The sequence below is a fragment of the Halyomorpha halys genome, unplaced genomic scaffold, assembly GCF_000696795.3.
Source record: "Halyomorpha halys isolate HHAL.00 unplaced genomic scaffold, Hhal_1.1 Scaffold1724.1, whole genome shotgun sequence".
Classification (NCBI taxonomy): domain Eukaryota; kingdom Metazoa; phylum Arthropoda; class Insecta; order Hemiptera; family Pentatomidae; genus Halyomorpha; species Halyomorpha halys.
The window spans coordinates 167393-181340 of record NW_027108605.1 but is presented as its reverse complement, the minus strand read 5'-3'; the positions used below and the strand labels follow the sequence as shown (position 1 = coordinate 181340).

Genomic DNA, 13948 nt, shown 5'->3' with positions numbered 1-13948 from the left:
TTGCAATATTTTTGTTGTTACTTGAGTCAGGAATTTGGAAAGTTTGATCTTTACTTTTTAGTCATCACTCCCCCGCCACTATTTTAGCGATTTTTGTATAAGTGTATTTATTTAATACCAGATATGCCTGGTGGGGCTTACATACTTAATATAAGTATTAAGTTAACATGTAAAAAATTAACATTTTTTAAAATTATTTATCATGGGTGGGGTATGTACAGTTTCTTACAAAGGACACCCCTAACACTGTATACAATGTCATAAATAAAAAAATTGAAAATAAAATAAACTGATAAAAATTATAATTCTTCTTAAGAGAGAAAAATGCGATTTTATGAATCAAACAATGGTAAAAGTTATGAGATTACATTTCATTTCTTTTCCAGCCCTATAACCACGATGACTGTGATAGTGCTAGGTGTCCCAGCTATTATTGTGTTAACTATTACCTTTGCTACGGTTACAGTACTATCGTACTATCGGGAGTTGCTTGATAGTTCGTAGTTCTGTCAACTATCTGCACATGAGCGTCAGCTAACTATTAAATGTAGGCGTCTTTACAGTGTACTTTTGAATCTTATAACCTCACAATACTTAGTTGTTATAAAACTTATAAACATGTTTGTTACTTGTATTTGGTGACAGTTGTTTTTGTTGTATTTAATCATAAGTTGTTATCGTTTGTTCACTAGGTTGGACTGTTAGTGTGGTTAGGTTTACTATCACCGTACATACAAGCACTGTCATACTTTATCTATCATGAATAAAATGGCCTTTGGGAAATTTTTTTAACAATATTGCTAACACTCGAGAAAAAACTGAAGCAATATTGTATTTCATAATTTTTTAATTTTTTAAACTTTTTACCATTAATGATTCCGCATGTTGGAAACAATTTTACCATATCTTACCCCATTTACTCAAGTTAAACCAACTGTTACCATCGTAACTTATTGGGATATGCGGTGTGTTCATTTGTCATTATCCACCACCGTACGAGTACTACATAGTTTACAATAAAAAAACAAATTTCAGAAAATACCGACAATAATTGCTATAAATCATTGTTCAATATTTTTTCAATCGAAATAGTAAAACATATTTTTTTCCTAATTTCAAAAAATGCCAATATAAGTAAGTTGTAAACAGATATAAACCTCTGTAAATAACCATTTTTATAAATTTGAATTTTTACCTCTATTTCCAGTTTTAACCTTTTATCAGAAGCTCAACATTTGCAATTTATCGCACGAGCCCTTTCAGCAATCACCATTTAAATTGTTGTTGTGTACAGCAATCTCATTGATAACATCCCGGGACGATCTTTAACTTTAGCAACTCAATGGTTATTGTTTCAACATGTTTACCACTCGAGGAAACATTATCAACTTAACAGATTGTTAGAGATATTTTTATGGAAAAATAACGAAATAATTGTTAGATCAAAAAAAAATAATAACAATACGTAACTACTGATCCCAATTGAGAAAACCTTATTTCGTAACAAGTCTACGTAGCATAATAAAAAAAATATCTCACACTTATCTAGTTCAACTCAATTTTTTGTCAAATTATAATTGAACTAGATGTTTTTATATCGATAATCCCCAGTTAATTTTTCATTTGTAATTGTGATATTCTTAGTTTGTGTACATCGTATTTAAATATAATTTTGAATTATCAATCATTAAGACTAGCCAACACATTTCGAAATATATGTTCAATATTTTGTTAATTCATTATATATAAATACACGCTTAAGATGTACAATACCGCATGTTTTTTTCCGGTTTCCGTAAATAATGTATTGCTTAACATAGTGGGCTAATTATAAAATATTATAACTGAATGCAGAATTTGTACGTCAATATATTACACCTTTTTGCGTGCCGCAGTGAAGTAAATTTGGCTAGATCAAGTCAAAACGTCTAAACTGGTGATCATTAAATGTCTGAGGGGCCGAGATACAAATGGAAGGATTTCTATAATTTTTATCTTGCATACTTTTATTTGGATTTAGTTGTGTAATTGTAAAAGGTGTAACCCTACTTGTAAAGGTGCCTACAACGGATTTAACTAGAAAGCCAATTTTGAGGTACAAAAAATAGAATAATAATAATGTGACTACTGCAGTGCTTTAAAATATTAGGCCTACCACTCAATTAGAAATTTGAAATATATTTAGAACTTAAATAAGTGCCCAAATAACAACTGTATGTTTAAAAACCTGCACCTAAGGCCGTGGACTGCCGACGATTTTGAGCCATAACTTAGCATACACATGTCAGAAACGGTCCCGGTTATAATCAGGTATGGGCGGGTCAACTTTTCTTTTGTGGTGGACCCTTGGAATAAATCTCAACTTTCAAATTTAAGATTAAAAGAAATAATAATAAGTAAAGAAAAAAAAAAACTCATTTGTTTGTTCTAAAACTGATAATAAATGAGCTAGAATTTTAAAAAAAATATAATGTTTGCAGCACTGGAAAAATAGGATGAGGAGGTGGCTTATAATTATATCCCTACCCATCGCAAATCGGGTTCTGACCCCTCGATGATACTTTACCCTGACTCCCATTCTCAACCCTATCATCCAGGTACGTTAGATGGATGGCTCACAGATGACGGATAACTCCAGGTCTCCAGTATCGCAGAATTGGGATGATAAACGCTTCCATGGAGAGAGAAGGGTTTGACTGACATCAGCCCGAGGAGTCGCAAGTCGATCCTGGCAATTTGTCCATGCTAATGAACCATTATCTCCTGTGTCATGGAAACGGTGTCGGCTCCGCTTCGATGAATTGATCTCAAGAAAAATAAATCGAAGCACTCACCCTGCTCTGCGGTAATTAACACTGGAGATTACCTTATTTCAGTTAATTAACTCCGTGCTAATTAACGTGGAGCGTGGTTGTTTATCGAAGCCATATTTCCCGGTTTCCTCCTAAAGGCCCGTGTAAATTACTTGTAGCTTTTCTGTGTGGGGGATCATTCCCTTGGTGCACTGCTTGCTCTCTGGGATCAATAAATTATTTGTTTATAATAATTCACTTTAGTTAATTCATATGAACCTTACGTCAATCATAAGATATCATATCTTCAACTATTCTACCATCATAGCTTCTCCTAAAACTCTAAATAAACTATTGAATGAAATTTCACCTAATTACCTACAACTATTTAATTTTGAAAAAATGGAATATTTTATGTTAATTAATGTACATTTACACTTTAATTTTGATTTTTTAATATTATCAATCTTCACAATACTAGTTTCAATAATGCATTTACACAATTCCGTTCGACAGCAGTCAATTTAGAGTCTCTTCTGGATGGTAAAATGTTAATATCTTTTTCTGAACATGCATTCTCTGGTTTTTGAATTATTTAAATTTTTGCCTCATTGTTTTTTATAAACTAAAAAAAAAACCTTCAACATCAACGAATGAAACTCCATATTGTATACTTTTTCTGTTGAAAGGTAACTTATGACAATTTGACAACCTCTGCCAACATAGCACAGAATTCATTAAGGAAAGTAAATTTTGAATTTATTGGATATTGGACAAAATATATGTTTTTATTTTGTTCTAATCCACACCTATTTGATAAAAAAAAACTCGTTCGCTTCCAGACCTCCTTAGTCCTGAGTCGAGGAAATTATATTATAGGCTTGTTCGGACAAGGATCAAAACTATCATAGAATTGGTTGGTGTGTGCGTAGTTCAGTTTAATGGTAGTTTTGATTCTTGTTACAAGTCTCGTAATTAAACGGGACCATCATCCTCCATCTACTTACCTTCAAATCTACCAAACGAAAGTAAAGTCCGACATTTACAACAATACCAATTTTCTCTCTCAAATTATGCAACTGCCCCTTTGTCTCGCATTATAACCTACTGGCAAAATCACATATAAAATCTTACATGCTGTCTCAATTGAACAAAACTTGACTTCACACTGAACTAATGTAGACGGTTTATAGCATTAACAAAAATGTGTACCTTTTGACGGGCTATGTTTCATTTGATATAGTAAAGAAGGAAATGTACATATATATATTATTTAACTCAGTTTCCAATATCAGAATGTCAGGTTGAAGTATCGGAAATGTAAGAGCACTTGCCTCTGATATGATTGACGTAAAGCTTGCCATGTTGGGTGCAAGTTGCGGAAAGTTATGACGTGGGGGTTAGGGGAGAAACGGAATTTAATTCCTTGACTCCTGACAGGTTCAATTAGACCGGGCTCGTTCCTCTCCAGGGTGGCCATGAGGCATCTGGTCCTAGATAGTGCTATCGCAAGGTACACTCTGGAGATATCCAGGCTGCGTCTGCGTTCGGGCCATCGGATGTCACGTGAAGTTCATTCTGTAGATTAGATAGGCTCATTTAGGAAAATTTTGTTGTAATGGTTTTAGGACTGAACATCCGGATGAATATTATAATTTAATTAAAATCATAGTAGACATCGTCCATAGTTCTTCATGCTTACAAACATTGTTGGCTGAAGTGAATCACATTTAAATTCAAAAGTAATTAACCTGTCCTGTCTACCTCTAAAAAAATTAACTATCGATTCTAATTAACTTTTTTTTTTCATACATTCCACATTTAGCAAATATACTTTACACGCCTATTTAAATCGATATCCTATTGAAGTAATATAATTGAAGAATTATATTCATTAAATCATGTATGTTCCACTATGTATTATATTATCTTATTTCAGACTCGAGCATCTATTGCAGGTGGCAAATGTCATGTGCCTAAGGCCAATGGGGCCAGGAATTAATAAAAATTAATATATTTTAATAATAATGAAATACATTATCAAATTATAGAATACTAGTGTTTCGACACGGTTTCAACCGCGTTTAATTTGAATTATACTTGCGTCCTCAGTAGAATGATTCCTTAATGATAATGAAAAATACAATTCGCTGTAGGTTTATAATTCCGAGTTATATGATTTTCGCTTTGACTTGTAGAAAATATTAGTATATTTCGAATGAACAACTATTAGATACTTTCCGGGGGACGTTTAGTTTTCTTACTAAAAGAAATACATATATTTTTTAACTAAACATTATTTAACCACTTAAAATAGTCATTTCTTTAAGCTACCTTATTCCACATCTACAGCATGAGAAGAATCATATAATACAAACTAATTATTAAATAGGATCGACAGTTTCTGAAATTAGCTCGTTAAAAATTAATCTCTTTAGTTTATATAATATTATAGATGTAGTAACACAAATAATTTGTTTCATCATTTGCTCTGCTCTACATTAAATTATTTTTATCCTCCTATCCGTCATGTCAGAAATTAAAACACTATAGTGCTTAATTAATTTATTGTCATTGGCCAGTCTTCATTGTTGTACTTATTTATATATTTTATAGCAATATTAATATCCGATAATACGAGGATATAAAACTTAAATTAGGTTAGTAAACAAAATCATGTTAAAATTTTTTTTGTTTGTTTGACTTTTTCTGTTCAAAAATTAGAAATGAAATAACCAAATATTACTTTAGACACATTTTTGATGATTCTAAAGAGTGTCCTTTAAAATAAATGAATTAAGAACTGTTGTATTTTAAGTTTTGACCTTAAAGCAGGATAGAACGATAAAAAAAGGTAATGCAATTATTAACATTGTTTATCTATTTATAATACACAGCCACAATTTCAAAGCCTGATTAAGAAGTTTTAGTCTTAAATTTGGCTGGCTGCCTCGGACTAGAAAATAAAAAAAATCATACGTCTCCGAATTCTAGAGCAGCGGTTTCTGGTGGGTGGGATGCCCAAAACGTATAAGTGCCGCAAGCCAATGCTACTGTCTTAAACATTTACAAAAAGAAAAAAAAATTAAAATTGCAAATATAAAGTGCATTCCAAAAATTTACTTTACACGATTTTTTCTTCAAGGCACCATTTTCAGTTGTTTTTTTTATTTCGAAAGGGTTTCATGAAATTTTTAAAGACCAAGAAGCGTTTTTTTCTAATATATTTGGACCAAATATTAAACATATATTATTCATTTATCTTTAAAACTCTAAGAGTACACTCAGATCAATGACGTCATCCCGTGTAGTCACATATAATCTCTCTGCCTGAATTTTGGTGTCAGCTAGACGGATCTGACGTGACTCACCGTGCTGACGTCATCGGTCTGAGCGTACTCCAAGGCGTTCTTTCTTGAATTAAAATTAGTAACCACGTTTGATTGTTTAATTAGTAACAATGTTGTACGAATTTTAAACGTAATTTGAGTTGGCAAGTTACCCACTCAAGCTGCAGATCCATTGCCTTCCTCTTTATATATTTTTTTTACTTAACAACAAAAAATTCATCAAACCATTTTTTTTTTTTTTTTTTTTTTTTTTTTTTTTTTTTTTTTAGCGGGTTTCGTCAAATCCTGTTTATGATGATAACACAAGTAAATCGAATTCGGGTGCAATTTTTTTTGTTATTTATATAAACTGCAACTACCAACATTTTATTCTAAATCATCATTTCAAATTATTTTGCTGTGCCTGATTGATATTTATGTTAGCAATTTCTTTTTCTTTTTTTTTCTTTTCAAGAATTAAAGTTTTCAATTTCTCTTTCTTAAAAAAAGTCTCTAACGTTGAATTGAAAATTAATAAGTTCATCATAACATGAGTATTTATTTTTAAAAAAATTATGTAAAAATTTCCAATTTATATTCTTTATTCTGATTTTAATATAAATCTGAATAAACGTACATAAGCCAGAATTATTCAGAAAATATTTACGTTAAAGGAATTATTTTTATATACGATATCACTAAAAAATGCTGTAGAAAATCATTGTTATAGTGGTTTAGTAACTTGGAAACTATTTTTGTTAAATCTTTCTCGTTACAGCTCAATTATAAATGTTTGCCGATTTCGATCTATAATAAGAATCACACGTGACTGTGCTTATTATTAATTAATTTCCTATTAATCTATATTTATGTTTTTTTAACTTTATATTTTCTTGTTTTAAAAATTGTTTACTCTCTTTGAATATGTATTATTATTTCCTTGTCACATCTCGTAGTATCTTGGAAACAATATTTTTTGTTTTTGTTTAACCTTAATGAAGCCCTACAGAGTGGGGCGAAACTTTGGTTACTTTATAAAGTTTTTTTTTGACTATTTTATACCTTTATTGACAGCCCCCGAACATTCCTCCTACAATCTACTTCATACGGTCAACTATTTTCTTCTAAAATTAATTGTTATTGTAAAAAGATTCTTTTATTTTCTTTTACTTTACCACTGTAATTGATGGATTGACTTTGATACTTTTTTTATTTTATACTTCCATTTGCATTAGTTTCGTTTTATTATTTTAAAAAATCTATCGAGTTTTTCAAAACATCCAGCTGGTTTTTATCTTTTGACAGGTAGTGTGTGTCTATAATTTATTGCTGTTTTGAAACTTTTTTTTTATTCAAGAAATTTTTTATTAAATTATTTTTAAGATTAGTTAATTTATGGAGTAAATACCAATTTGGGTAAAGGTACGTATTTATGACTGACTTGATTGATATATAAAATCTGATGCCATTTCTCTGATTAGGTTACCGACACTTAACACTTTAATGTTATTTGTTCTAGATGATTGAGAACGATGGTTAGTTATCTAGGTGTATCCGGTGATAAAATACTAATTATAATTCGCTGACTAATCGGCTGAGTCAGGTGATTTTCCTGAATCAGGTTGGTATTTGTCATTCGAAAATTATTTTTTCGTAGGCCCGTTTAATCCGTCTGTGTTGGTGATTAACCTTGGGTACTACTCGATGTTTTGGTTACTCATTCTTGTTATATAGTATTTATTAGTGAATGGATGTTCTTTTCTGAATAAAAACCGTTACATAAGAATTCCAGTTGAAAAACAAAGCAAATATATTTTTTAAGAGATATCTTTATCATTTCTTTGTTGTCTTGGAATCACCAATGAATTGCGCGAAACAATACAGATAGCTATGTACTACACAGAATTGGTTTTGCTTGGATCACGTAGTTAAGTTCAAACGCTCTCGTACAGGCGACTAAACTGGTTTTAAACAGACAGGAAAAACCGGTAAAAGTTTTGTAATTTTATTTATTGCTGAAAAATGCAAATTTTTTTTTATTGTGTTACATAATGCTTGTTACAAAGAGAATTTTTTGAAAACTAATTGCTAAAAAAATTAGAAATGAAAATTAAATAATATTTTAGAGAAAAGGGTGACCTAGCCATCTTTATTTATTTTTTTTTTTTTTACAATCCCACCTTACGCCACGGCAGACTTTTATATATAAATATATTTAAGGAAATCCTCAGAAATGTTGATTTTTGGTTATGCATATAAACGTTCAGTCTCGGATAAATTTTTCGTAACATTATTTTCAATTCTAGATGATATCAGCTGGTATATTAGATATAAAAAAAAATTGATAGTAGAAAGTAATACTAATTATTATAATAAAAAAGTAAATGAATTTAATTTGTTAAATATATTCGTATTTGTTTTCTGTAAATAATAAAAATTGTTTCTTCCCTATCTTCATTTTACTCCCTCCTTTTTCAATACATTCTTATATCCCGAACTGTCGCTCCCCAACGATGACACCGTAATTTAGGATTGGAACCAGGTGAATAAATAAGAAGTGAATAAATTTTTTTAATTATGAATCAATTATGTTATTTCACATGAGTACTTCTATTATTTGTAATTTGGAATAAGTATCTATTTTATTTGCATAAGGATGTGATATCGTTGACATTGTATAATATTATCAGAAGCCAGTAATTCTTTAATACCATTTTTTTTCTTTGCAGTCTTTTGGTTCACCTTTTATTTTTAATTTAGGTTTTTTTCTTATGTACCGGTATTATACTTATTTGCCCACTAGACATCATTTAATATTAAATATTGTTTAATACTTAAACAGTATATATTGATTGTTTTATATATTTTTTTTTTACTTTATTTTTTATCTTTAATCGAGAATGAAAATTTATTTGATCCTGTTCACAGATTATATATATATTTCTTTGGTATACAATGTATAAATCTTGGAATACGCCGACAAATTATTCTTAGCTTTACATTTAGTCATTCAAATTCTCAACTCTGTCAAATTCTCTTCGTGATAATAGATTCATTATGTTTGGGAATTTTTATCAATTTATATCTAGAAATAAAATATATAAGTATAAAATTAAAGTTTAACAGATGTTCTAAAATAGTAAAAAAAAGTATCTATCATAAAATCAACTGTAATGAGATCGTATATGAATCAATAATGTGTATTCAGTTTTTATGAGTATTTTTTTTCCTTAGTCTGCACTTTATTAATATTGTTTTATAAATTAACTTGTAGTGTTACTCTTTTTTAAGATATTTATGTATCAAAATGCTTTTCAGTTTTCTTAGTGATAGCCAGTTCCTAAGTAAATATATTTTTAATTTTGCGAAAAAAAAAGTTTTTATCACATTTTTTTTGTCCGATTTTTTATTTGGAAAAATACGTGGCTGTGATTTTATTTAATTCGGCGGGGACCCAAACAATCCGTCGAACAAACTCGTGTGGACTCATTGTAAATAAAAATTCTGGAATCCACTAAGTTGTCTATCCACAACCTAGCCCTTAAGAACTGAATCTCCTCTCTGCGTTGAGGATGTTTTCATCTTGCGTCTTCCTTCCTCTCTTTGAATCCAAGATTCCAACCATCCGACCTATGCCCACTCTTCCTACAGAACAGCAATTTTTGGAAAATCCTTTACCTCTTGTTAGAATCTAGTTTTATTCAGACCTTCTCCCTCGTTTCTCCTATATTCCTTCAACGTCTTAAATTTCAAATTTAAAAAAATATTTTTACCTTCATTGGCAACTAAAAAAAGGTCTTATTTGGAACTATATTGGCGATGATACTGAACACTATTATGGTATTGTAACTTAGTACCTAAAGTGGTTAAGAAAAGTCTTGTTAGAGAACATACAAGATATTTTATCATTTGTTATATACTGATATAATAAAAAATAAATTGAATTATAAAACCATTGTGTGATAATCTGGAGTGTTCATTTTTTTTCCCGAAATGTAATAGATTACTTAGTACTTTTCTGGGTAAAACATTCGATTATATTGAATATCCATGTCCCCTTTTTCAAATGGGAATTACAGAGAATCAATTCTTATGTTTTTTTATTAGGTATTGTTTAATAGCATCTTCTTAATCGGTTAGCTGGTTGTTGCCAGTGTAACATTAGAGTGTCATCGATGACCTATAGGCAGTGGGGATAGATAAGAAAGAGTACGCAATAGCGATTGTCGGACAATATCGAGGAGAGTGGGCAGTGAGTTGTGAGTCAGTCAGTTCGAGTCAGTCGAGAGCACGCCATGGCACCGCATACCCTTCAGACCGCGAGGCAGTCCATGATTTGTCTCATCCAGGCCAAGATGTTAGCCTTTGCCGGTAATTTTAATATACTATAATATATGTTAATATACCATCATAATATTGTTATGTCCGTCTACTGATGTTGAATTATAAGTACATTCCTCATTCTTTCATGAAGTCAATACTTATAATCCAATGTATTTAAAATTATAAATGCAGGAGTGTACTTTTATATATATTTAATATAAAACTTTTATTAAACATAAACCATATCATACGAACTATTGCTATTTCAACTTCGATTGACTGAAAAGCTCAATACATTTTCAACAATTTTCTGAATAATACTTTAAATAATATTTCTCGTTATATTAAATTCTCACCTTTTTCTTTTACCTTTTTATTATAGAAGCAATATAAAAATACAACAGTTTAGTAACATCTACATTCTGCTCTTCAACAATCCTTGAATGCTAAATCGTTTTAGGGACTGATTTTATGGAGTTGATATTCTGTCAACTGGAATGCTCATTTTTATATATGGTTTTTAACTGACCTAAAGAAGAGATGTAATTTTCTGTTATGACTAAAATATTATTTTTTCTGTTAATTGAAAAATAGATTTTAAAAAATAGTTGAAACAATTTCTAAGATTATAAAATGACATTTCTTGAGAGAAAGATCTGCTTAAATCACAGTTTTTAGTATTCTTATTTGATTAATATTTATTGTTTCTGTAAAATATGAATATATCTTTAAACATAGACTAAAATTAAAATTATTTATAGATGGTTCACCGTGTGTTAATAAGAAAAATAGAAAAAACTTACTACTAGTTACTTGTAGGTTATTTTTTTTTTTTTTATCTTATTCTAAAATTTAAATTATTAATTTAATTTTGGATGATACAAATAAAAATTCTCTGCTGTTGCTGTTTATTTAAAAATTATTTGACTCTTCCCCAGATGTTTTTTGGTTCTCATTTTGCCTTAATTTTAAATTAGTTTTTTAACTGTTTATAATTTTTTGTTAAAAATAAAATCTCTCTTTTAACTCCATAAGGCTGATTTGCCCATTTCTTATGTTTCTAAATGTAATTTATAGAATTGACATAGCTTTTAAAGTGATTTCTAATTGAAGCCCGCTTTTTGTTGACAAAGCAGAAATAAAACGATGACTCATAACAACGAGCCTGAAAAGAAATTTTTAGATTAACCTTGTTATAATTGTCGCTTTTTTTTAAAAAGAAGAATTGTGATTCTTAAGTACGAAAACCATATTATTTAAAATAATAATTGCAATGATTTAAATAACTTTCTAGCGATTATCGAATGTTTTCCCTCGCATGAATAATTCATTTTATGAATTTCTTAAATATTAACCACATCCTTCTTTGGAAATTGTTATAAAGTCAACAATTTCGAACGAATAATGTGGATTACTTTACTTTATTGCATTACTTGGTTTAATTTTAGGGAATATTAATTTATTAAGAGAATGAAAGACGGGCTCGTATTGCTGTTGTGGTCATTGGTGACGTCAGTCTTAACTAGGTTTACTATAGCACTGAATAGTTTCAATCCATTTACCAATATTTTACATAGAAATAAGTATGTTTTATTTATTTTTCTGAATAAAATAAAATATTTTTATATGTTTCATATTTTATAAGATAGAATTTTGAGTGAATCGTGAAGCTTGAAGCATTTATTATTTGTAGATGATTCTAAAACTCATAATGTGGTCCAACTAGTGAGTTTTCAATGCACTTTTTTGTTCGTAATACCACCAAAACTTAGTAAATGTTTAATTTAATATTCATTCATAGCATAATTGTACATAAAAAATGTAGATAGCAGGTTTTACGAATAAGATTTTTTTTTTTGTTCTGAGAAGTTCTGTAAAATTATGGTTTTACCCAGTTGAAAATTTTTTACTTTTATTTAAGTTAAGTTTGAGAAACATTTATTACATTAAAATGGAAGATGTTCGAGATCGATCCAAAAAAAAAATCAAATAGTAATTAAACTATTTGATTTTTTTCTTTGACTGCGCCCGGGCCATGTTTCTTTTTATTATTACACACGGACAATAATCGATCTTCCATTTATTATATTAATTGAACAATTTATCATTTTTTTTTTAAACATTTAAAGTAAATAAAATTTGTTATTGATAGTCGATTATCTAAAATATATTAAGTAAATAATCTGAAATAATTAAATATAAAATAAGCCTTAAAAAATCTATAATAATAATAAATCTTTTTGATTGTTAGATGTATTTGTAATATTTTTCCATTTTTTTTAATCTCATTTGATTTTTTTTTTTGTGCGAACATACATATTCAAGCAACATATTTGATATTTTAGAATATATTTTTTATTTCAATGGATTTTTTAAATTATAAATTTCTAATAACATTCGTATATGGTAATATTGTTAAGTCGTAATAATGCATTATTTTATACGATGCAATTTTTTATAATATTACAATATCTCGCAACGTCACAATACGAGCCTCAGCCGATCACGGCAAAAACATTCCTCGACGATGTGTATTGGATATCTTTATGGGAATTTTGCTATTAAACAATTTTACGCTTTATCAGGTCTCAATTAGATAATTTTTAAATTAATTGAGAGGGGTTAGCGCCTCTGAAGGGCAAAGTTCACCATTTTCATGATTTAAAGTAATTTTATTGATATTTATGTTATGTTATATAACTGTCACGTCGGGTGATCATCAGGCAAACAAATTTAGAGGTGTGTGTGTGTGTTTAAAACATATTAATTCATATTCTTCGATGAAATTATTTGCCCATTGATTTGTTAATGTGTTAACTAACTTGTGAATACATATATATGATTATTTTATTTATTATTTAACAAAGAAAAAAGATAATTAATCGAAAATAGTTTAGTCAATTCTTCATAGTTACCGATTTTGGTGGGTTTATTATATGGATTAATTGAATACTGTTTAATTATTTGAAGCACTCTTTTGAATGACTGGATAACTCAACAAAATAAAATCTTTTGAAACGTTAAAATATTAGTTAAGTATTTCAACTTGAACCTGCAATCACTTACCGTAACTTAATATCAAAATTATTCTTAAAAAAAAAAAAATCAATTCATAATAAATGTTTTACGACTGATTGCCTCATGTATATTTGTATTATAATTATTGCATTGTTATGTTTATAGTATAATTTTGTTTTTTAAATGGCGTTGTTTATGAAGATAAACAATTGGAGGAATTTTAAGAATTATGGAAGGAACTTATTTCTATTTTTTTTTTTTAATCTTTATAATGTAGTATAATTTAAAAAAAATTAAATAATGCCTAAATATGAATTAAATATAAAATTAGACTTTAATTATGTTTTATAAACTAAATTTAAAAACAATAACTAGTAAAGAAGGGATATAAGAAATAATACGGTACCTCACGAAACAATAATTAAACATTACAATCCAATTAATTTTCTTTCTCTCTCTCTCTCTCTCTCTCTCTCTCTCTATATA

General features: G+C 28.9%; 1 protein-coding gene across 2 annotated transcripts in view; it reads left to right on the top strand.

The window, feature by feature from the left end:
• Positions 1–13948, top strand: part of Eip63E (cyclin dependent kinase Eip63E) — a 49840-nt gene that overhangs the window by 4213 nt on the left and 31679 nt on the right. Inside the window, exon 1 of one of the 2 annotated variants that reach the window (XM_014435914.3) lies at positions 10354–10492. The exons of the other annotated variant lie outside the window; for it this stretch is intronic. Coding sequence (XP_014291400.1) covers positions 10417–10492 — 76 coding nt within the window. The 5' untranslated portion in view covers positions 10354–10416. Of the gene's footprint in view, positions 1–10353; positions 10493–13948 lie in introns of those variants that run through there. 2 annotated transcript variants of the gene reach the window in all.